The 25,568-nt window shown below is 42.0% G+C and overlaps 1 protein-coding gene across 1 annotated transcript in view; it reads left to right on the plus strand.

The window, feature by feature from the left end:
- Window positions 1-25,568, plus strand: part of RAPGEF5 (Rap guanine nucleotide exchange factor (GEF) 5) — a 330,713-nt gene that overhangs the window by 297,567 nt on the left and 7,578 nt on the right. The window contains exons 19-24 of the mRNA XM_006832222.1: window positions 2,791-2,913; window positions 7,160-7,338; window positions 11,642-11,732; window positions 14,138-14,188; window positions 15,749-15,836; window positions 22,366-22,430. Of these exons, the coding sequence (XP_006832285.1) occupies window positions 2,791-2,913; window positions 7,160-7,338; window positions 11,642-11,732; window positions 14,138-14,188; window positions 15,749-15,836; window positions 22,366-22,430 (597 nt within the window). The remainder of the gene's footprint in view (window positions 1-2,790; window positions 2,914-7,159; window positions 7,339-11,641; window positions 11,733-14,137; window positions 14,189-15,748; window positions 15,837-22,365; window positions 22,431-25,568) is intronic.

Below are 25,568 nucleotides of genomic sequence, written 5' to 3' on the forward strand. Positions count from 1 at the left end.
ACACACCTCGTACAGAGCCACTACCCACCTGTCTGAGGAGATAGGGTGCTGTCATGCTGAACAGGTTTCAATGAAACCTCCAGAACAGGGAGAAAGGCCTGACAACCTCCTTGTTTTCTTCTGTGACTGAGTTGTTGTTGTTGTTGTTGTTGTTGTTTGAATACTTTCATTGTGAATTGAATAAAGGTTTACAAAGCAGATCATCAGTTTGACACTGAATAAGTCATACAGTCTGTTTCATCTCAGTGATTACAGTCACCCCCAAGGTAACAACAGCATTCCAGCTTCCTCCTTGTGGTTCTTATTTCCATCCCACCCTCCTTCCTAACCCTCTGAACCTTGTCCTTGGGTAAATGTTGCCTTTTTGTTTGTTTGTTTTCAACTTTTTATTGTGAATTGAGTGAAGGTTAACAGATGCAAAGATCATCCGCTTTGTATTCAACAAATTATATGCTTTGTTTTATCTCAGTGATTACAATTCCATTCCTGCATACTTCTTCCCTTTTACATCTTATATTTTACAAATGAACAAAGCAAAAATATTTGATGCGCACATACAAAACAAAAAGTATATATTCATTTAAATGTCCAAAGGGCATCTTCTGAAAGCCAGCCTCCTACCTGAAGGCTCACAGCCCTGCTCAGTCCACGGGCCTAGAGCCTGCAGCTGTTCTATCTCTCCATACCACCTTCCCTGCCACCATCTCTGCTGTCCCCGCTTTTCTAGGTAGAGACCTCACATTTCACTCATGCTCGTCCTTCTTGATGGTCCTGGGACCATCTGTTCCTGAAATGAAAGATTAACTACTACCCCCTTTTATCTACACATTGTCTATAATTACAGTTGTGACAATCACAATTAATCCTGCTAACAGTTGCTCACAATTGAATCATAGAATCCTAGTAGCATCATCTCTCTTTCATAAGCTCCATCTGAAGAAGAGGAAAATTACTTCAGTGGGGATTCTATTTTACTTCTCCGCCCCCCTGCCTTGTTCTAAAACTAAGCACACTCTTGAAAGCTTGTAAGCCAGCCACTTTGTACCCTTATAGTCAACCATTTTTGTTAGCCAATGTTTACATTATGGCAACCTACTTTGAAAATCAACCAATAAAAACCCTATGGAGCACAATGGTCAGGTTGTTGTGCATGGGGTTACCATGAGTTGGACTGACTTCCCAGCTAACAACATCGTACTAACGATTCACATTAAAACAATAACAACACCGGTTGCTATCAAGTCAGTTGCTACTCAAAGTCTAAGCTTGAAGTTAATTCTTTTTCTTTAAAAGTAGGAATTAGAGCTCTAAAGAAATGGAATACTAGAACATAGTGTGTTTCTTGGTGAGAGTGGTAGATTACTTGGAATAACCAGAGGACAGTTTCAGGATAAAGAAGCACATTCAAGTGCCATTGAGTCAGTTCCAACTCATAGCAACCCCGTATAGATTTCCAAGGAGCAGTTGGTGGATTTGAACCGCTGACCTTGTGATTCAAACTGACCTTGAAGTCCAGTGCATTATCCTGCAGTGCCACACTAGGAAAGCAGGAGGAGCAAAATGCCAAATAAAAATATTCTTAGTTTCTCCAATAACCAAGCAGGTGTTTGTGTTACCTGTATGCTTTCTGCTCACCGTTTGAAAGTCAGCCTGGGTAGTGTGGAGTAGAGTCCTGCCAGGTCCCTGAGAGACCCTGCTGTAGTCCTGCACTTCAGGATTTGCAAGCTCATTCCTTTGGTCTGTCCTCACTGCACACACTGTATCCCTGGAAGCAAAGCTCTGTGGAGGTCCTTTGTCAATAGTTTTTAAATTAGAGAACCTTTTCATAAGTTTAAGAACTTATCAGATGAAAATCATGTATTTTGTAGTTTAAAATGAGGTTCGTATTTTGAATCTGAAAAACTCTTCTCCTGCAGTGCCATGATTTTTGTAAAGTCACATTCTTCTTCTTCTTCTTAAGAAGCCATCATTACATATTCTAGTCCAAGGCATTGCAGGCCCTCAAATGGGAGAAATTAGATCCTCATTAGCAAATATTAAGCATTTTGGCAAGATGCCAAGTCATTTTAATAACTTCCACAATAGATTGAAGCTGTTGTGGCATCCAGTAGATTCATGCCAGCTTTTACAGAAGTAGTAGTGCCAAACTCGTAATAGTTCAGCCCTATTTAACAACAATTTATGTATAGAAAGTAGTTGATACTTAAAATAACCATCTACCATCAAGTATAACTGGAGCGGCTTATATATTTCATTTCATGTGTCAATTACTTTGCATGGGCATTTCCATAAAATTTGTAAACGTGTGTTTGGGTGAGAGTTGTCCAATATACTTCCTATAAAAGCTGTGTCTGTCTTTATTGAAGTGTGCCATGACATTTCTTTTGTTTGTTTTTATACTAACCGTGCTGGCACATTCATTCTTACCAGACGCCAAGTGATTTCAGGGCTTTCGCTTTCATTATACTGTCTGCCAGGGCAGTGTTGTATAATCAGACGTGTGTGTGTGTGTGTGTGTGTGTGTGTGTGTGTGTGTGTGTGTGTGTTAGGGGAAGGGGAGGGGCAGGCTAAATCAGTGAAGTACTATTAATCAAATTCTCCTGTTTCCAAGGCTGTTTCCTAAATTGACCATAACTCACTGAAGGTGAACAAACCAGAAAAAAATATTAAGTGCACTCAAAAAAGATGACTTTTCAAATGTGAGCTCCTAGTGACTTTCTGTGTCTAGTCAATTCAGTGCAAAACATTTAAGAATTACTGAGGACCCTTTTCCTCTGTCTTTTGATTTAGAATCCATTTGCAGAAAATGAGGAATCACAGCAAAGGTCGATGAGGATTTTAGGAATGAACACTTGGGACCTTGCCCTGGAATTAATGAATTTTGATTGGAGTCTATTTAATTCAATTCACGAGGTAAGTAGGGAGTAAAAAGATAAAATGAATGCTGATGCTGTTTTAACTGTGAAGTCATTTTAAAGAATATTTGTATGTGTGCGTGTCTGAGTATAAGAAAAGATCCATCATCTGGCGATATGGTTTTACAAGGATGTTGTTGCTGTTGTTGTTAAGGGCCATGGAGTCATTCAGACTCATAGTGACCCTATATTGGGGCTGAGTAGCAGCTGGTGGATTTGAACCACTGACCTTCCTGTTAGCAGTCTGGTGCTTATACTATAGAGTCATACCAGGACTCCGATTCATAGGTAACCTATGTAGAGTTTCCAAGGAGCAGCTGGTGGGTTTGAACTGCTGACCTTGTGGTTAGCAGCTAAGTGCTGATCCTCCTACAGCATCACACCAGGATATGGTCTAAAAAGAACTTTGTTGATGCAGTTGTTAAGTACAGTTAAGTAAGTTGTAGTCTGACTCACAGCAACCCTGTAAAGGGTTTCCAACGAGCGGCTGGTGAGTTTGAACCATCGACCTTGCAATTCTAACCAACCTTGTGGTCTAGTACTTATCCTACAGCATGCACCTGGTCTTCGAAAAGATACATTGAAAAAGTGACCCAGTGCTAGGAAAATCGTACACTTGATAATGTAGTTGTTCCTACTGCTGCCATAAGTTTTATAATATGGTGTCGATATGCCGTATTCTTTTTGTATGGATACACATGTGTGTGTGTGCGTGTGTGTGTGCATATAGAGTCCTGGTATGGAGCTGTGGTTTAATGCACCAGACTGCAGAGTTGTTTGAACCAGAAGGTCAGCGGTTCAAGCTCACCAGCCACTCCTTGGAAACCCTACACAGGGTTGCTATGGGTCAGAATCGACTCTACGGCACTTAACAACAACAACAGTATATATATATATTCACACACATATACACACACACACACACATATATACACACACACACACATATATATAAATACGCACACACATATATAATATATAGAGAGCTCTAAAGATGTTGAAGAGAAAGGATGTCAGCTTGAGAACTAAGGTACACCTGACCCAAGCCATGGTATTTTTCAATCACCGCATATGCATGTGAAAGCTGGACAGTGAATAAGGAAGACTGTAGAAGAACTGATGCTTTTGAGTTATGGTGTTGGAGGAGAATATTGAAAGTGCCATGGGCTGCCAAAAGAACCAGTAGATCCATTTTGGAAGAAGTGCAGCCAGGGTGCTCCTTGGAGGCCAAGATGGACCAAACTTTGTCTCTCATACTTCGGACATATTGTCAGGAGGGACCAGTCGCTGGAGAAGGATATCATGTTTTGTAAGGTGGAGTGTCAGAGAAAAAGAGGAAGACCCCCAATGAGATGGATTGGCCAAGTGGCAACATCGATGGACTCAAGTGTGCCAACAGTAGTGAGGTTGGCCCAGGATCGGGCAGTGTTTCATTCTGCTGTGCATAAGGTCGTTATGGGTTGGTACCGATTGGTGACACCTAACAACAACAACAAAAATGTTGACAGTTTCAGAAACTGTATACAGGGTTGCTGTGAATCAGAATTGACTCTGTAGCATTTAATAAAACAATAGTGTTGAAGAGCCATTTTCCCTTTGACATTGGTTTGTTTACTTTATTCATGAAGGTTTCATTGTTCTAAAAGAACCAGATACATTTATGTATGTGAACACACATACCTTTTTATTTAAGAAAATTCTCTAAATTTAGACTTAGCTGTAAGACTTCAAAGATGTTCTTGAAAATCTTGAGGTATGTTTCCGATTTTATGTCTATAAGCTTCTCCCTTCAGGCCTGATTGTAACATTTACAAAACAACAGTTCTGATTCTTAGGGACCCTGTATAGTGTTTCCAAGGGGTGGCTGGTGGATATGAACCACCGTCCTTTTTGATTAACAGTCCAGTACTTATCCTGCAGCACCACACCAGGCCACTGCTCAATACCACTGGAGCTTCATATGTAAATATATATGTGTATTTATATACACATTCATGTGTATGTATACATAAAGTCTGTAGCATATTCACACCACATTATACACCACAATAGGGTGGTAGAAAATGCTATTGACAGCTAAGGACTGCATTTGACCAGTGGGAAGGTTTATAGGAATCAGGAGATGAAAACTCAGACAGCCCTGTGCAGCCGTTTATTGGATCCACTTTGCCACGTAGTGACATTTTCCATTGCAAATTGGTCTTTTCCTTTTGAAGAAAGAGCCCCATGTCCAGTTTGGGAATCTTTAAGCATCACCTTTATTTCGTTGTTCATTGTTAGTTGTCATTGAGGTGATTCTGACTCATGGCAGCCCCTCATGTGAAGAGAAGACCTGGGCTCCATAGGCCTCCTGGGCTGTGACCATTTCCAAGCTGGTCATCAGGTCTTTTCCAGGGCTCATCTGGGTGGGCTTCAACCGCCAACCATTGAGCAGGAGTGGCATACTTAACCATGTGTGCCACCTGAAGCCTCTTTAAATGCCCTCTATTTTCTCATTAAATTGAGAGGAAATGTCAACCTTAGGGACTGAATTTGAGCAAGTAGTGAACCCTCTCAGGTGAAACCGCTTCTGACTTTGACTATGTGATTAGAGTAAGCTATGTCCCTGATGTTACTGCTGATGCAGTGAGAAACTATGGATCATTTCTCTTTTTAAAAAACACGCATACATCCCTCTACCTTTAAAATCAAGTCTTTTCTTTTGCTCTGTATGTGATCAGTCTGTGTAAATAGTTACTGATTTTAATTATTTTGGTTAATCATTGGACCTCAACCAGTACCACTTGCTCTTCTTCTCTTTCTAAATGACAGTGTCTTAAATCCATGATCCTCAAGGTGATGTCACCTAGCTCTACAGCAGCAGCAGCACTTAGGAACTTGTCAGAAATGCAAATTTCAGGGCCTACCACAGACTTTTCTTTTTTTTCCACATTTTGATATTTTCATTTAATAATAATGTTTTCTGTGATTTTGTAACAATACTTTTTAAGTTTTTACTGTGAATTTATTGATAGTTTACGTGGGAGAACATCAGTTTTATGCTCATCATTTCATTGCAATGATTACAATCTCCTCCATGCATCATCATTCAACAGTATTTGCTTCTATTCCCTCAGGGTTTTTTTGTTTTGTTTTGTTTTGGGGGGAGTAGACACAAAAACACTCAGGAATATATAATCATTTAAACAACCAAAGGGTATAACGTTCTGCAAGACTGCCTCCTGGCCACCAATACTCAGCCTTTCTCTTTCCATGAGTCTAGAGTCCTCAGCTGCTCCTCTCAATGTCATCATCTCTGCCTCCATCTCTGGCTGCTGCCTCTCTGGATAGGATCCCGTATTCCATTTGCACCACAGACTTCTTGAATTAGAAACCCTAGAGGTGGGGTCCAGCTTTCTCTGCTAGAATATATATACCCTTCAGGTGATCCTGATTCCCACTAAACTCTGACAAATCATTTCTTGAGTATTTTCCTAAGTTATTGTTGTGTGGTGCCCAATTGATCTCAGTTCTACCCTCTAGAACAGAGTAGAACTACCCCATAGGATTTCCTAGGCTGTTGGGGAATGGTAGGATCAGCACTGGACTGCTAACCACAAGGTTGGTGTTTCAAACCCACCAGCTACTCCTAGGAAACCTTATGCTGCAGGGTCAACAGCAATTAGCAATAGCAATCTGTACAGAAGCACGTCTCCAGGTCATGTCTCTTGTGCAGCTGTTGGGCGAGTTTGAACCTTTGACCACTATGTTAGCCAAGCACTTTATCATTGCATCACCAGGGCTCTTTCAAGTCCTAGTAATAATAGTGTTCATTTTCAATTGAATTTGCCAACATAAAAAGTTTGGGAGGGTTGGAATTGGTCTTGAATTATACCTTAGAATGTCTTAGATTGTAAGTATTTTGGCTTCCTTAAATTCTTAAAAAATTACTTTTACATAAAGATTCTAGGTTAAACTCATTTATGAGACTTCTCTAAAATGTAAGGTAAGTTTTGAATTGAAGACATCATTTGTTAAGTTTTATGTTAATCTACCTTTTCCTGGTGTAGTGTTGTGTAGGTTAAGCACTGTTTTGGGATAAGCAAACTCACCAGCTGCTCCTCGGAAACCCTACACAGGGTCGCTATGAGTCAGAACCTACTCGACAACACTTAACAACAACTAATGAAATGGGCTGGATTTTATATCAACATGACTTTGAATGTGCCACCAATAATCCCCGGCATAAATACATTTCCTTTCAGCAAGAGCTGATCTACTTCACATTCAGCAGACAAGGAAACGGGGAGCACACTGTGAACCTCAGCCTGCTGCTCCAGAGATGCAATGAGGTCCAGCTCTGGGTGGCCACCGAAATTCTGCTCTGCAGCCAGCTGGGCAAGCGGGTGCAGCTGGTGAAAAAATTCATCAAAATCGCCGCTCAGTAAGTTCTGCTGGTGAAGACTCCTGCTTCTCTAGCCTCTGGGACAGAGTCTCGTCCTGTCCTGTCCCCTCCCAATGCCCCTGTAATACTAAGAGGGAGTAGGGAGTAAAAATGTAAAATTAACTTAAGTAACCAAGTGATTGCAAAGGTCTATTCTTGAATATGTATTATTTGCGTTTGAATCATTGGTATTTTAAAGTAAATGCCAACATGCCAGGCTCAAACATTGGGCTGTGTGCCACAAAGTAATAAGGCAAATGCAGTGCGCACACCCTGTCCTGCAGTTATAGTATGAGGTGGAGGGTGAGTTACAGTAGGGTTAGAAAATGGGCCAAGGTGTTGTGTGGGAGTGCAAACTTAAAAGCCAGGTGCTCTTGCTTCCTTTTTGCCCAAAGCATAAACTTTGCAATCTCCTGAGAAGACCTTGCACTGGCGGGCTTCATCCCGCTGAGATCCAGTTACACTGAATGCCTGCCTGCCCCCCAACACACTGTCTTCCAACCTGGATGTGTCATGTTGATGCTGCCTGAATGGCCGCTTCCATCTGACCGAGGTCTTGAGTCATTTCTTGGTCATTCCTTAAGGCCCACTTCAAATACTGCTTCCTTCCTGAAGTGTGGTGCCTGACTTTCAAATGCAATGCCAACTACTGTCTCCTCCTCTTCCCACATACTTTTCCCTTTTGTTGGTGTTTTTTTTAGAACAACTTTTATTGTATTTATTAAATGTCTCTGTTTTCATAGGATTCCATCACTAGACTATAAGCTCCCAGAAGACAGGAATCTTTCCAGATCTGTCATTGCTCCTGGGGTGCCTGCTATACAGCTTAAATCACAGCAATTTAGTAAATGCTTGTTGAATGAAATTTTAGAAACTGGGAGCGTCTCTCAAGATACTCATTTGGACAGCTTCTGGGAGCAGGAGGCAACGTGACTCAATTTTTCTCAGTTTCTTTTGCCTCCTAATTTTCCCATTTTTTTTTTCTCCTTTGTCTTCCAAAGTTGTTTTTATGTGAAGGTGTGTGAGTAGAGAACTTGTCTATGCAATCTATTTGCTTGTCTATGCACTGATTGCTTCTAATATATGCAGATTTATGCAGGGTACTGTAGGGAAATCAGCCTGAGTGTACACCCAGCACTACTGAGGCTGCAGTCTGCTTGAGAAAGAACCACCACAATGTGCAAAGTCAGGGGGCCTGCTGTGGCACTTTGGGTTAATGCACTGGACTGCAAAGTCCAAAGCTCACTGGCCACTCCTCGGAAGCTCTATACTGGGTCGCTATGGCACTTAACAACAGTAACAACAGTGTGCAAAGTGGAATCCCGGTGTGGTGCCATGGGTACGCACTGGACTTTTAACCACAAGGTTGGTGGTTCCAACTCACTAGCCACTCCTTGGAAACCTTATACAGGGGTGCTATGAGTTGGAACCTTTTCAACCGCACTTAATAGAAACAATGCACAAAGTCAAAATGGAAGAAGTACCTTGTTATGGGTCAAATTCTGTTAAACTTTAAAATAAGAGGAACGATAATATCCCAAAGGATGTGAGATCAGGAAAATTTCTTGGAAGGAAGTAGCATTCAGAGCTGCATTTGAATTTTGAATGGGATTTTGGCAGGTCAGAATTCAGAAGAGCATGCTCTCCAGTATGTAAAAGGTATGATGTCTTATTGGTAGATCAGCAGATCATGTCGTCTGTCAGGGCAAAGTCATTCAGTTTGGCAAATGTGGAGGGTCTTGTATAAGGAGGTTGTGGGAGATTGATCTGAAAAGGAATGTGGAACCAAACTGTAAAAGATCTTGTACTGTTGATTGAAGAGTTTGGACTGAACTGGAAAGGCTGAAAGGATCCATTGAAAGGTGGACTGAAATGATCAGCTAGCTGTCCTTCAGGAAAGTTTATATGAAAGTAGCACAGAGATGGAAGCGGAGGCTGGAGATCCCAGAAGTAGAGTGTTTTGCTTAGGAGGCAGGAGATACTGGTGGTTCAGTGTGACTGAGAGTAGAAGGAGAGAAAAATCAAAGATTTGCTCGAAGCTTGGATTCTTCTTTTTGTGCATATTGCCTTTTTGATTTACCAGTGCATTTCATAATGGCCTGTGAAAATCCTGAAGGGGATGCTCTTTTCATTGAAAAACTTTCTTAAACATGCCAGGTATGAGGAGAAATGGGACACTAATGTTCTAGAAAGTGAAATGACACCATCCAGCTCAGTTCCCAATGTAAAGATTCCATCCATCCTCTGGGACATGAAATATATTCATACCTTCGCCATATGGCCCTGTGCTATTGAATTATTTATTGTTCTAGTGTCTCTCCCTTGCCTATGGAACAGAATGCCAACAGAAGCATAAAGTTAAATTCCTTGTCATGGCACTGGTAGGAATAACCAAGGGAAAACAGTAATTTCCACAATCCTGAAGTGTTTTCCGTGCCTAAGGCATCCCATTTGCATATTCATCTGTCCCCATCCTCTCACCACCTGCCCATCCCCCACCTCTGTGGTTTGAGTGGATTTGATTTCCTCACACAGAGACAAAGGATTGTTTGCTAAACTGGAATGTTTAATGTCTAACTGTCGGTTCTTATCATGGAATGAATGACCCTTGGTAACAGAGGCTTCCAGACTGAAATGGTTACCAATATTTGTACTGTACACATTTGTCTCAGAGATAAATAAGGTCTTTATTAATTTGTTTTTATTTACAGATTCAAATTCTAGTCGTGTGTGTTGTTTTTTTCAATGACTGGAAAAGAGACATGGGCCAGGGAAATTATTTGTAAGGACCCAAAAGATAAAAAGATTGGAATTATACTTAAGGTTTCATATAAATAAATGACACTGAACAGAAAGAGAAATAGTGGTGAATAATAATAAAGCCATATCCCCGAAAGTTCCTGCTTTCAATTCAGGCTCACGGCTGGCTGTTGTTGTCTTAGTCTCCCTGCCCAACTTGACTTTCAAATGCAATCTGAAGGGCTTACTGTATATAAAGCATTTTGGTGGCAGGAAGAACGTAAAAATGAAATAGACATTGTCTGACCTTATGGAGCCCTGCTGTGGCACTGTGGGATAAGCACTGGACTGCTAACTGCAAAGTTGGTGGTTCAAACCCTCTAGCCACGCCTCGGAAACCCCACACAAGGTCTCTGTGAGTCAGAACTGACTAATGGCACTCAACAACAACAACCTAAAAAACCTGCTTAGTGGGAAATGACAGTCACTAGGCCAGCATCTTTTAACAAGGTGGTAGGACAAGGAGGACGACAGAGCCTCTGACCAAGGTTGTCTGACATAGGGACCAAACTCTTTTTACTAGCAGCAAGTGTGTGGGCAGAGGAATGTGGCATTTCAAATCAACAAGTCAAGAATGGAGGTAACTAAAGCTCATCCAGCTTTGAAGTGGGGGAGGGGGGGTGGATAGTAAGTCAGGGTAAAGGGGGAAGCTCATGGCAGGAGGGATGGATGGGTCAGCAACATTGGAGCTGTTGGCAGCAGTGCTACACAAAAACAGATGGGCACCCATATCAAGTCCAGGAAGTACCTTGTTTGGGTTTATTTACACAGGAGAAAGTTGGCACACAGCAGATAAAGGACCGTTTGGGTTCAGGTTCAGAGCTTCTTGCTTACCAGGGAACTGAAGGGGACTAAGTGGGGAGCTGTCTGCTGGACTGGCCAGGTGACTACAGGAGTTGTGTCCTATCAGATGTCCTGGACACTGTGTACAGAGGCAGCAGTGACTTTCCAGTGCCACTATTAATGGGGATTGTTGTTAGCTGCCACCAAGTTGGCCAACTCATGGTGACTACATGCTTAATGGGATTGAGCCGTGGCACTGTGGGTCAGTCAAAATGCCAGATTGCAGTGCCATTTGAACTGCAAGATCGGTGGTTCAAGCTCACTAGCCACTCCTCAGAAACTCTCTACAGGGTCTCTGGTGGGTCGGAATCAACTCAACAGCACTTAACAACAACAATAACAACAACCCTTTACCCCAGAGTGATAAAGGGTACCTTCACTAGAGAGCTAAGTTCAGCTTTGCCCTAGAGATTGAAGTCTGGCCTGTTGTTGTTGTTATGTGCCGTGGAGTCAGTTCCGACCCTTAGCCAACCTGTGCAGGATTTCCGTGGCTGTAAATCTTTACGGGAGCAGAAAGCCTCATCTTTCTCCTGCGGAACAGCTGGTAGTTTCGAACTGCTGACCCTGAGGTTCGCATCCTGATTCGTAACCACTACGCTAGGGGATCCTAATGAGAAAGGATGTAGCCTCAAAGAGCTCTCTGTGTTCTTTGCTCCCACAGCTGCAAAGCCCAGAAAAACCTGAATTCTTTCTTTGCTATTGTGATGGGTCTCAACACTGCTTCTGTCAGCCGACTCTCTCAGACCTGGGAGGTGAGCCCCTGGGAGTCCACATGGAGAGGGAAGGGGGTGGGGCAACCCTACTAAAAGGGGACCATTAAATAAAGGAAGACCTGTTGTAATAATAGATGTAAATGAAATAAATGCTACTAGCAAAAAAATCTTAATGTGTCAGTTTGGTAGACTACTTTGACCAAATGGTCTTTAAAAACAGGTCTTAAAAAATTATATAAAAAGATAGGAAATAATATATGAAGGATATTAAAATATATATATATATATACTTTTTTTTTTTAATTTAAAAATTAAACACTCTTCCCTAGTTGGAATTAGTCCTCCTTTTCTCTGGTCCACAATAGCATGTGTACAGTCCCATGCTGGCCCATCAGTATCTGTCAAGTAGTGGATTTGCTCTGATGCTAATGAATTGAAGCTTCCGGATCTCTTATTTGCCTGGCCCCTGGCAGTGTTATTCATGTGGATGATGTATGTCTTTATAAAAATGCACAAATGTAATGTAGTTTTGTATATTGTTCCATAAAAAGAGCATCCACACAGTGTTACTGGTTTCAGGCCTCCCCAACCCTGGATCTGTGTGTGTGTGTGTGTGTGTGTGTGTGCTGTATTAGGAAGGTGGTTGGGTTATAAGAAACAGAGGCCCATGGGAGTTAGTACAAGGAATGAAGGATGGACTTTGAGAACCAAAACCAGACTGCCCTAATGGAGCCCGACACAGGAGCAGCACGCTCTGCGTCTCAAGGGCCTGCCACCTTCTTCCTTTGGGCTTTTGTTTCCCTCTCTTGCCTTTATACCATCTCTCTCCCTCATTTCTCCTTAACCAGAAGGGCTTCTCCCTTACAGCTCCCTCTGCATGGGGCTTACCAGGGTCTCTAGCTCTTTCTGCCTTATGTCCTCTCAGACTCTGTTCCTGTCACTAGCTACACCATCCTCTTCATGGTTTCCAATTCACACTCCTGTTAGAAAGAAGTTGACAGGCCGGCCTTTTTCTTTCTTATGTTAGATCTCAGCCTAGGTCTCTAGGTGATCTATGCTTTGAGTCAGAGGCCTCCCCTGATGGAATGCCCTGTGGTGACCTCAGGGTCATCTGTCATTAAAGGGGTTCAAAAGACAAGAAAAGAAAGCCCACCTACTCTGGTTAGGCAAACAAATGTGCACACCCATCCTCAGATGAAAGCCAATAGGCACCAAAGAGCCTAATGGATCAGAGCAGGAGGAAAACAAAATGGGTTAAATGGCTGGCAAGGGCCTAAGGACAGTGGAATTTGAATTCAACCTTGAAAGAATCTTTGCTTTGCAAAACTAGGAAAGAAAAATAATCCAGTTATATTTAAAGTATGCATTGACTGTAATGGCTGCCTGCTATGTGGAGAGTACTACAGCTTTGTCATGGCAGATAGAATGGGCCAGACGGATTAGCACCTCAGGTGTGTGGATGAAGGAGAACTTGAGCCATGTCCATGGGACCATGGGAGAGAATGTAGAGGCCTTGTTCTGTAGCAAGGTAGCTGAGGAAGACTCCAAAGAGAAATCCTGCCCAGCAGGACCTTGGAGGTTAAGTGGGATTGGAAGAGTGTGGTAACCACAAAAGTGAACAGAGTCTCCCTAGGCCAGGTGACTGGATATAGGGAGAGAAGTAGGTTTGAGGATCTTCCTGAAACGTCTCCATATCCTCAGATAAGGAAACAGATCAGAGAGTAATCCCAAATGACACAGTTCAAAAGTGGCAGAATTGAAACTGAGGCTGACTTCAAGTATGTGCTCTTTACCAGAAGCGATTACCATGTGAGAATTAGACTGTCATGTCCCAGTGGCTTTTTAGTCTTGAATTTTTATTCGAAAGGATGACATACGTTTCCATGGTATTTTATGTGTCACTTATTGATGGACTGATCAGTACAATTCAATGATTTTGTCCATTAAAGTACAGATTTTAATACTTAAGGTATTCATGGCCTGTTACTACTTAACTCTCTGCTGTAAAATCTAATTATCATTTATATATATATTTAAAAGCCAACCAACATGATTATTTCCCAATCAGCAAGATTATTAAGAAAAAGAGATCATGCATCAAAGTTAGGACATAGAAGTGAGATCCAAGTTCTGTTCATTAGGTAATCACCAGTGTGTGCACTGTCTATCCAGCTAGATTTCGGAAACATGTGGCTATTACTTTATACTTTTTAGCAACATTTCCAAGGAGTGTGACATTAAAGGATGATAATAATTGAATCATGAGTAGTCAGGCTAGAACCAGATGATACATTGAGGAAAGTGACAGGTGAAAGTACCACTGAATGAAAACATCTTGGTGCCCTTCCGATAAACTGTTTTCTGGGTTTTGTTGGGTTTTCATTTGCTTTTGGGTTTTTGTTGCTGTTGCTGTTGTTGCTTATTTGTTTGTTTTGTTTTCTTAGAAAATCCCTGGGAAGTTTAAGAAACTTTTTACTGAACTTGAGAACTTAACAGTAAGTAGTTGGGCTAAAGGGGATTTATTCTTCAAATTTATGGTGTCTAATAAGGGGTACTGGAGTCCTAGTGTAGCCCTGCGGATTAATGCATCAGACTGCAAAGTCATTTGAACTGCAAGGTCGGTGGTTCAAGCTCACCAGCTACTCCTCGGAAACCCTATACAGGGTTGCTGTGGGTTGGAATCTACTTGATGGCATGTAACAACAACAACAACAACACCAGTACTGGAGTCCTGGTGTGGCATTGTACTATAAGCACTGGGCTGAAAGGTCGAGTTGAACTACAAAGTCAAAAGCCACTCACGAGCCACTCCTTGGAAACCCAGGGTTGCTATGGGTTGGAACCGTCCTGTTGACACTTAACAACAATAAGGCGTACTAGTGTGGTGCTGTAGGATTAGCACTGAACTATTAATTACAAGGTCATCAGTTCAAAACCAACAGCTGCTCCTTGGAAACCCTATACATGGTCACTGTGAGTCAGAACTGACTCCATGGCACTTAACAACAAAACAGTTTCCTCTGGATTTCACTGATTGACTTTTATACTCCGTGATGGCAGAGAGCTTAGCCTAGTTCACTTGTATGTGAGCTGTTGTCGTTTAGTGCCATCAAGTTGAGTCGGTTCCGACTCATGGGGACCCTGTATAGGGTTTCTGAGGAGCAGCTTTTTGGGGAGCCAAACAAGTCAATAGTCAGTACTCTTCCTCTCCTTGTAGAAAGGTGATGAGAATTGTCCTTCTAGCATGCACTTCAGAAAGCAGAGTTTAAGTGTAGTCCATTTCAATGAGTATGGAATTGGCACAGTGGTTAAGCATTCAGCTGCTAAATAAAAGATAGGCAGTTAGAAGCCACCCGTCACACCAAGGAAATAAGATGGGGCAGCTGGCCTCCGTAAAGATCCATGGCTTCAGAAAGCCTGTGGGGCAGTTCTACTCCAGCCTATGGGCTTTCTGATATAAGTTGAAATTGATTCAATGGCACGTAACAACTCACAAGAACGTGAAATTAAACATTATAGATTTAGTGTGCGAGTTACTGTCTTATGCATTATTCTTTTTCCTTTTTATCATTTCTTAGGTTTGGGTTCAGAATTCATCATTTTGCGTTTGTCCCACGCCCCACCGCCCCAACACAATAAAACCGTATTCTCTATTCTCTTTATTTTTCTCTCAGTTGTCTATGCATTATGAGGCTAGTTTTTCTTTGCATTGTATCTAACAAAAGACTTTGGGGTTACCTCATTATAGAAATTATGCAGAAGAAACTGTACTTAAAGAACCAGTTTGAAGAAAATAATAGGACAATCTAAAGGGAGCTCTCTTTCGCAGCCATTTCCCATTATTATAAACCAGTAATGTGAATTTCATTCATCACCAAGATTTCCTGCCCTAATTTAGCGAGTTTATTCTCCTAGGAAACCTTTATCTACTTCACTCTTAGGAAGAACCTCTCTATATCTAAATCATGTTGCAATTGTATAGCTGAAGTAGATTTAGAATTGTTTCTATTACATATTGATTTCACTCTTTCTTTCTAATCTGTTTGGTTCGGCAGGATCCTTCCCTGAATCACAAAGCCTACAGAGATGCATTCAAAAAGATGAAGCCACCAAAAATCCCTTTCATGCCCTTACTGCTTAAAGGTAATGATTTTCTCTCTTTTATCATGCTATGTAAGTCCATCTTCCAGAAATGTATCACTCAACTCAGCGGGGCAGAAAAGGACTCTTAAGTTAATTTCTTTAGAGTGATTTTGAGCTATCAGACCTAATTGTGTTTGCTTGTGATTTTTTTCAAATGCTCAATTATTTCTGAGATACCTAAAAAAACAACAAAAACCCTTCAATTGTGCTTGAGAAAACATCAAAGCATTTTCACTTAACTTTCAAAACATGGCCCTCCTAACTTTTGTGGGTTTATTTTATTCTGCCTTTAAGTGCTATATCATTTTCTTTGAGTATAAAATCCACCGAATTCAACCAGGAATATGGCTGGCCTACAAAGAGCCCAAACAGTGATAAATTATGCTCAGTGTTTACAACCTAAGTTTCAGAGGCATCGTCTGCTGCTGTCTGAGAACTATCTGGTCCACCCAAGCAATAGTAATTATGATCCATTGAGAATGTATTTTATTTTCTCCCAAGAGTGTAACCCAGTGGGGAAAGTATTTGACAGCTTCAAGTTAGTCCAATGTTAGTTCAATGTACTGGTGAGATCTCAGTGGTCTGTCTCATAAACTGAGAGGATTCATAAAAGGAAAATTCATTTTAATTTGGATTGCACCACTGACAGGCGTCCTGGTGTGGTATCATAGGATGAGCACTCGACCTCAGGTTTGAACTTCAAGGTTCGTGGTTCTAACCCACCAGCCTGTCCTTGGAAACCCTATACAGGTCCTGGTGTGGCGCTGTGGGCTAATGCGTCGGCCTGTAAAGTCATTTGAACTGCGAGGTTGGTGGTTCAAGCTCACCAGCCGCTCCTTGGAAACCCTATACAGGGTTGCTATGGGTTGGAATCAACTTGACGGCACTTAACAACAACAACAACAACTGACAGGAGTCTGGTATGGCATCATAGGATAAGCACTTGACCTCAAGGTTGGTTTGAATTTCAAGGTTGGTGGTCCTAACTCAACAGCCCGTCCTTGGAAACCTTATACAGGGTCACTGTGAGTCAGAACCAACTCAGTGGCACTTGAAAAGAAACACCACCAACACCGCTACTGACACTCAGTGGACAGTCTTATGTATGTGCTTTCCAGAGTCCTTGGGTGGCACAAACTTCCACTAACTGGACAGTTGGAGGTTTGCGTCCACTCAGAGGCACCTGGAAAGAAAGACCTGGCGATCTACTTCCAAAAGAATCAGTCGCTGAAAACCCTTTGAACACACATGTCGTTCTAATGAGTTGCAGTCGAAGCAACTCAGTGGCAATTGGTTTTATGTGTTTTCTGAAGTGAAGGGGTTTGGGCGTTGTTGTTTTTTAGGGTATTTTTATCCATCAAGGGACTTAATGGAATCACTGTCTTCTAGCTTTCACTCGTCAGAGGCCTCCATCTTCTGCGAGGCCAAGCCCCAGTGGCTGAACCACAAATGTAAATCCGGAAGTGAGTTGTTTTAGGTACTGGATTGTGGTTGGTGTGACCCCACCCAACCTCCTCCCCCCTTCACCCAGCCTCTTCCACTGGCAGTAATGTTCTGATTCCCTCTGCAGCTTCTCTAAGGACAACCTGAGCTTGGAGGATTATTCTGAGTTGATATGCATCCCTGCAGCTACTCATTTAGTCTTCGTCTAGTGTAAAGCAAGAATCACTGTGAAACAGAAAATCATATTAAGACAATTTAGAAAAGCACAGAATGCTTCATTCAAGCTGAAAAGATTCTGTTAAATGTGAATGATTGAAACAGGCAATGTTGCGGATCCAAAATAACAATTTTAAAGCCCATTTGGCTCTTGATTTGCTTTTAAGATAAATTTACTCAGGGTTATGATTTTCATTGGCAAATACAACACCTTAAGAGGGAGGAGGGATGAGCTGGGGGAGATGGGAAGTAGCATTTTGAATCATTATCTAAATGGGTCTAATAAAGTGGTATACTAGGAAATGAACAGCGATCTAGGCGAGGAATTAATTTTAGGAAGAACAAATTGTGAAACAAGTATTTTTTAAGGAAGTCAGCAATTAACTGACTTTATCTCTTTACCTTAATTAGACAGGAGCACAGCTTTCTGCTGTTCATTAGTGATTTTCCCCAAAATTTACTTCATGCTGTCAGCTGTCTCACTGACAGTGTAGCAAAGATAATTTTCTGCTCTGCTGAGTTTTTCTAGACCTTCTTGGTGGTGGTGGTGGTGGTGATGTGCCGTCATGTTAATTTGGACTCATCTCAACCATGGATAGGGTTTCTGAGGCTGGAAATTTTTGCAAGAGCAGAAAGCCTCATTTTTCTCCCTCGGAGTGGCTGGTGGATTTGAACCACCAACCTTATGGTTCACAGTCCAGTGCTTATCCTATAGAGCCAGAGTTAGGAGGAGGAGGGGAGCAGATTCTGCTTTTTCTACTGAAAACACATTCAATCATTCTAAATGAACAAGAGTTCTTTTTTTTTCCTTCTTATTTCATTGGAAGCCCTCACAAATTTCATTGAGCATTTATTTATCTTAATTTTTTTGTCATTATAAAAACAAACATTATTACTGGTAGTATTTATATAATGCCAGAGGTAAGACATTTCGAAAATATTCATTTTAAACATTTTTTACTTTGGACTGTTGTTAGTTAGAGAATATTATTGTTTTTGTTGTTGTTAAGTGCCTTTGAGTCAGTTCCGATTCATAGCTACCCTGTATAGGATTTCCAAAGAGGGTTGGTGAGTTTGAACCCCTGACCTTGCAGTTAGCCCAGTACTTATCCTACAGTGCCACACCAGAACTCCAAAAAGTAGAGACATAGGACTAAATTAATACATTTTCATTAAACACACAAATGATCAAATAAGTGGTAACATGAGGATTCTCCCAGCCATCTATTCTCCTACCTCTTCGTTGGCTGTCTTGCCTTTTGATTCACTCTCCCCTGCTGTGGTGTTGGCTCTGGCTGAGAAAGTACTGAAGGAGAGACCCGAGATGAGGGAAAAGTGCAGCAGGGCCCAGATTCAGGAAACCCTCAGATCAAAAAGAGCTGTGTTATGTTAGAGATAGTGGTGATGCCCATTAGGGTGAATACTCAAAAGGTGTTTATGGGATCCTGGTGGTGGGTGTGTATCTCAGAAATTTTTGTTTCAGATTTGGGGTGGGGAGTATTTGGAGTCCTCATGTGGTGCTATGCGATAACACTGGACTGCAAAATCAGTTTGAACCGCAAGGTCGGTGGTTCAAAGTCACCAGCCTGTATAGGGTTGCTATGAGTCGGAACCAGCTTGATGGCGCTAACAACAACTAACAATTTGAAGGAAAGCAAAGCTGAGATATCTGGCTATTTGTTCCTACGCTTCCCCTTGTATTCCACTCCAAGGTGCCATTCATCTAAGAGCACCGTGTTCATCTAGCAGTTCCTTTTGTGAGATGTCTGAAGTAGGGTCAGGTGTTTCTAGATGAAAAGGTCCTTCTGGTGTTGATTTCCTGTGCCCCAGACCTGGTCAGTACCCAGGAACTGCTTCACCCTCATCCTATGACTTGAACTTTCAGATCTGTTTGTAAATTTCACCACCTGTCATTTTTCTCGTTCACTCCTTCGTCATAAGACAGCTGCCATTCAACTGCATCAAACATTCATCCCGTTGACCACTCCTCTTCTTCATACTGTAGTCCCTCCCACATCGCCCACTCCTGCACTCCTTGTGGCCAGCACACTCCTTTACCTTACCATCAGCTCCAGTCTGACAAGCTGAGCCTTCAACAGAACAGCTGCCCACTGTCTGCTGACAGACCTCAGCAAGACCTGAGAGTTGAAGTTAGAGATATCGCCCAGGAAGAGGGGAGACCTAAGGAAGGAAGGACGAGAGAGAGGGAATGTTGAAGGGAAAACTTGGCAAGTTTAAGAGGTGCCTGCTGTGCCATAACTCCAGCAACTTGTCTCTAACTGGTCATCAGAAAAGTCCAAGTACTCTTACTGTGAGGTACCCAGAGAGAGTCCCATGTGAGCATCTCCCTGGGTTTCAGTCCTGGCTCTGATGCTCCTATGTGAGCTTGTGACAACAGTCAGTATCCTTTGGGCCATGGTTCCTTCAAATTCTTAACCTCCTAGGCTTATAGCTTCTAGGCTTCTATGGGGATGAGATGAGTTTGTGTAGGCGAAGCACTTAGCACTGTGCTAGGCACCATTGACAAATGTCAGCTGTCATTATTGTCGTCATACTCATCACATAATTCTGAGGGAATGCTAAACTTTGTAACCCGAGGGAAATGGACCAGGTGGCATGGAGAGAATTTTGATCATCTGAAATTCTTGGTGAATTTGGAGATACCAGGCTTTTGGGTGGTGTCTAATACAGAAAGATGAGGTGTTCTGCTCCCGTAAAGATTTACAGCCTCAGAAACCCTGTGCAGGGTCACTATGAGTTGTAACCGACTCCACGGTACTTAACAACAACAATAAAGATTAAGGGCATGCCGTGTTTTATTTGCTACACAAGAAAAATGGTTACTCTTTCCTGAATACTGTATCTCATAATGAAGTTTGTGATAGTTTTTTAAAAGCGAAACTGTGAAAATAACCAGAGTTTGTCAACAGACTGTGTAGTGAATTGTACATTGTTTTTCTATTAGGACATCAGTTTAAAAACAAGGACAGATTCATGAAAAGGATATAGTCCATGCTGGAAGCTATGTGTAAGGGTTTTCTTGGGGAAGGGTTGTACCTCTATATGCTCTGAGACTTTATGGTTTGTAGGCAGGTGTCAGTACAGGTGCAAAGAACATGGAGCTCTGATCTCATGATTGCAGGAAACTACAAAAAGTCTTCACTAAATGCAATTGCTTTCCCTTTCTATCTACAGGCATTTTAAGCTGTCTCTCTTTCTTAGTAGGTTAGCAGATATTTTTCTCCCTTTTTATTTCTAAGAGATTTAAGCTGTTCTTTTCTCTCTTTCCTTGTCAATTATTTTAACAAGATTTTTTTTGAAAATGATTCCTGTTTCATCAGCTTTCCATGTCTATAATTGTTGTTGTTAAGTGCTATCAAGTCGGTTCCAACCCATAGCGGCCCTGTATAGGGTTTCCGAGGAGCAGCTTGTGAGCTTGAACCACCGACCTTGCATTTCAAACAGCTTTGCAATCTGGTGTATTAACCCACAGCACCGCACCGCACCAGGACTCCGTATATGCAACACGATTATTTGCACACTCATTAAGTTGTAGCGTGTTTCTTAATACGATCTTCTGCCTATGTCATCGTTGACCCTCCAGTGGGATTTCTTGTGTCATCAAATCTCAGTGCTTCAGCTGCTGTCTTTAATGTAACATTCCCAAATCCTACTCCCACATAGAAATCACCCATCTCAGAAGACACGTCTATGTTCACAGCAACCCAAAGGAGATTTTCATTTTGAGATCCTCTATTATCATTAGTGTAGTGAATCCCAAACCAAACCTAACTTCCCCTTCCTCCAAAAATGCACTGTCATCTTACTTCCCATATATTATTTTCATCACCGATACTTGCTTTCTGAAAGTCAAGAAGGCCCAGAAATCTCATTGTTTTCAAATTGGCCTTTTCCCTCACCAGTTTTGAATACACAATCAGATACAGACTTTGAAAACTCAATTCTCTTAGTCTTTCAAGTAAAGTGGGCCTCAGACACTTTGCTCCAGGGAATTTTAAAAGGCAAACACCTAAATATTAAAACCTTGTTATTTCTACGTACTCAATTTTTTTCTGCTCAGGGTTCAGGCCTAAAAACATAATGTTGCTGTTGTTAAGTGCCATCGTATTGGTTCCAACTCATAGCAACCCTGTATAGGGTTTCTGAGGAGCTGCTGGTGGGTTTGAACTGCTGACCTTGTGATTCAGACTGACCTTTCGTTTGATCTTACAGCACCACACCAGGAGTAGACCAGTTAAATTATGGGATTTGTTGCTGTTAAGTGCCTTCAAGTCGCTCCTAACTCATAGCGTTCCTGCTTAGGTTTCCCGAGGAACAGCTGCTGTGTGTGAACTGCCAACTCTGCGGTTAGCAGTCCAGTGTTTACCCTACACACAGTGCCACACCAGAACCCCCAATTCTAGGATAGTGTTAAGCTTTTTTCCAGCAGGTTAAAGTCATACACTGGATTGGAACTTGTTGTTGTTGTTAAGTGCCATCGAGTCGGTTCCGACCCATAGCGACCCAGTACAGGGTTTCCGAGGGTGTAAATCTTTACGGAAGTAGAAAGCCTCATCTTTCTCCCGTGGAGCGGCTGGTAGTTTCGAACCGCTGACCTTAAGGTTCGCAGCCCGATTCGTAACCACTACGCTACCAGAGCTCCTACAGGGTGTGTATTTCACTGATGCATACATAAATCGTGCACTTTCACACTGAATACTTAGAGTCAGTTTCTGGTTGCCTCGCCGAATGCGTATAATGATCCATCAGTGTTAGTTACTGCACAGCCTGCCTTGTATGTAGAGCTCATTGGCCTCGATTCATCGTCTATTCCTAACGTCTCATATGTCTTTTTGTTTTTATTTTTCAGATGTAACATTTATTCATGAAGGAAATAAAACATTTTTGGATAATCTCGTCAATTTTGAAAAGCTGGTATGTAAATTTCATCAATTTTCTTATCTTCTCTGGTAGCAGAACTGTACTCTTTCCTCTCCCACTCCAGGAAACAAATAGTTTAGGTCTTTTTCTCCGTCCAGCATCTAATGATTTCCAGGTACTTATTTACTACATTTTGTGCATTGTCAATAAAATGTGTTCCAATTAAAAAAATTAGTGCGTTAGCAAGGTTTTGAGAACCAGATGGATTGCACATGCAGATGAAAATCTCTCGTATATGTTGTTTAAATATAACTTAATTGGATTAAGATCAGTGGTTGAACTTATATCCAGCCAGACATAAAACGGAGAGGTTCCTAACAGGGAAAATTCACACTCATGAGTTTAAGTCTTATTGTTTAAAATAAAAGTACAAATCTCTTTCAGTACAAGTTTCTGTGTCCAGAGACACAGGTGGGGAAAAGATTGTCTTTGGGGAGATAGATCTGTTGCCTACGACTCCAAGCTTGGATATACTGTTGGAATCTGTCTTCTGGTGTAGCGCTGTAGCATCAGCACAGGACTGAAACCACAAGTCAGCAGTTTAAACCCACTAGTTGCTTCTCAGAAACCTATACAGGATCGCAATGAGCTGGAACTGACTTGACAGCACTTAACAACAACAGCCATGAAGGGAGTCCTGGTGTGGCTCTGTAGGATAAGCACTGGACTGTTCACTGCAAGGTCAGCAGTTCAAACACATCAGCCACTTCTTGAAAGCAATCACTATAGAGCATCACTATGAGTCGGAACAAACTCATCGGCACTTAACAATATGCATGAAGGGACTGAGGGAATGATGAGGCTTTCTGCTCCCACACAAAGATGTCCCATCTCAGAAACCCTGTACCAGGTTGTTATGGGTTTGAACCAATTTATCAGCACTTAACAAGAACAAGATATGGAGAGAAGTTGTAAGTTGTTTGCTCCTGCCACTAACCACAAGATTGATGGTTTAACCTCATGCAGCAGGCCTTGGAAGAAAGCCTGGAACTCTATCTACCGCCATAAATGTTTGTGGTTTGCCATCAAGTGGATTCTGACTCCCGGTGACCTCGTGTGCAGAATATACCTGTCCCATAGCACTTTCAAGGCTATGATCGTCCAGAACAGATTGCCAGCCCTTACTACAATTCACCTCTGGGTGAGGTGAAGTCACCAACCTTCCCTTCAGCTATTAGTCAAGTGCTTAACCACTTGTGCCACACAGACACTCCACCATAAAGATTATACAAAATCCAAAACCCTACAGTGCAGTTCTACGCTGTAATACCGGTGGGTTTGAACCACTGACCTTTCGGTTAAGAACTGAGCAGCTGTAAAAAGTAGAAGTTCAAAAGAGACCCGACCTAGCTACTAGAGGGATGGGTTTGTGTGACAGATGAACTTTATAGTCATGGCTAAAGATGACATCTGTGACCCCTAGCTGAAGATCTTGACCTTTGAGTGACCTTTTCATAATGGGAATGGATTTGTGTCAGCTCTTTCATGAACTGAGTCCTGGCTCCCTGGGACTGTGATGGGGGTGGGGGGGTGGGGGCTGAGGCATGTGAGAGGCAGTTGAGTCAGATGAGGCTGCAGACCATCACAAAGAGAAGCGCATACTAATGAGGCCAGATGAGGCTTGGCAGCTGACCTTTACCTCATGAGTGCTCAACTCTAATCATCAGGCTAAAGCATCCGCATACAGGTGAGGCAGAAGCACCTGGAATCTGAAAGACAGGCATCTCAAGATACCTTGTCACACCTCCGTCTGATGAGTCTGGGCAGCTGCTCGGTGCTCAGTTATGTTGGCGGTAGATATCTTCTGCACTAGACGCTATGGAATCAGAACCGAGATATTTTTAGATGTTTCCATCAAATGGACACAGCAGGAAATGAATATTTAAAATCTTAGCTTTTATGTATCTACTCTTTAGAAGTTGATTCTGTGCTGATCTGTGTTATGTTCTGAAGGTCACAGGGCAACTCTTCGCAAACAGTGGTTGTTGTTGTTGTTGTTGTGTGCCATCGAGTCGGGTCCGACCCATAGCGACCCTGTACAGGGTTTCCGAGGGTGTAAATCTTTACGGGAGTAGATAGCCTCATCTTTCTCCCGTGGAGCGGCTGGTAGTTTCGAACTGCTGACCTTAAGGTTCGCAGCCCGATTCGTAACCACTACGCTACCAGAGAGTAGGCACTAAAAATTGTAGTCTTTGAGCAAGTTCATCTTCAGTGTCTGAGATCAGTAATTACAGAAATTTGAAGCCTTTACTCAATATTCAGTTTGCCTCCTGGCCAGTATATCTGGTTAAGAATTCTAAACAAGCTTTATAGGGCACGTGTAAAGCGAGACGACGTTTGTCGTTGTGAGTAGAATTCCCTGTAATGGTCTAGTAAATGTTACATCTCACTAACCCAGGGGGCACATCATACAACAGTTGTACCCTTTATAAACTGCCTTGTGTATTGTTAAAGGGAAATTGGTGGTTGACCTTTTTCCCTAAAATAAACAGCTGTTTTAGTTAAATTCACTGTGTCATTTCCCCTCTGATAGTTTCACTAACGTGAAATAGCAGTTTCATAAAGGCTCAGAGCAATAGAAAGATTCCTACCCCATTCTCTCTTTATTTTGACTAGCCACCTGTGACCCTGCCATGCCTTTTTCCAACAGTTCCACAGAATTCCTTTTAATAAATACTAATTCTGGTGTGGCTCTGTGGGTTAATGCGCCAGACTGCAAAGCCGTTTGAACTGCAAGGTTGTCAGTTCAAGCTCACCAGCTGCTCCTTGGAAACCCTATATAGGGTCGCTATGGGTCGGAACTGACTCAGTGCCACTTAACAACGACAATGTTATAAGAGCAGGTAGTATTTCATTCTCTTATACAGATGAGTTGGAGTTGAGAAAAAGTGCACCTAATAATTAATTTATGATCTCATTTTTATATGTGCCAAGACTTCAAGCTAACCATAGGGAATAAAAGAATGAATGCCTAAGTAAAATTACTCCTATTAGGTATAAGAATTAGTTCTTTAAGGACGTTTCAGGAAATTTTGTTAGTGAGTGTCATAGAGTCAGTTCCAACTCATAGCAACACTGTATAAGGTTTCTGTGGCTTTTTCAATCCTTGTGGGGGCAAAAAGCCTCATCTTT

The sequence above is a fragment of the Chrysochloris asiatica genome, unplaced genomic scaffold, assembly GCF_000296735.1.
Source record: "Chrysochloris asiatica unplaced genomic scaffold, ChrAsi1.0 scaffold00006, whole genome shotgun sequence".
Lineage (NCBI taxonomy): Eukaryota > Metazoa > Chordata > Mammalia > Afrosoricida > Chrysochloridae > Chrysochloris > Chrysochloris asiatica.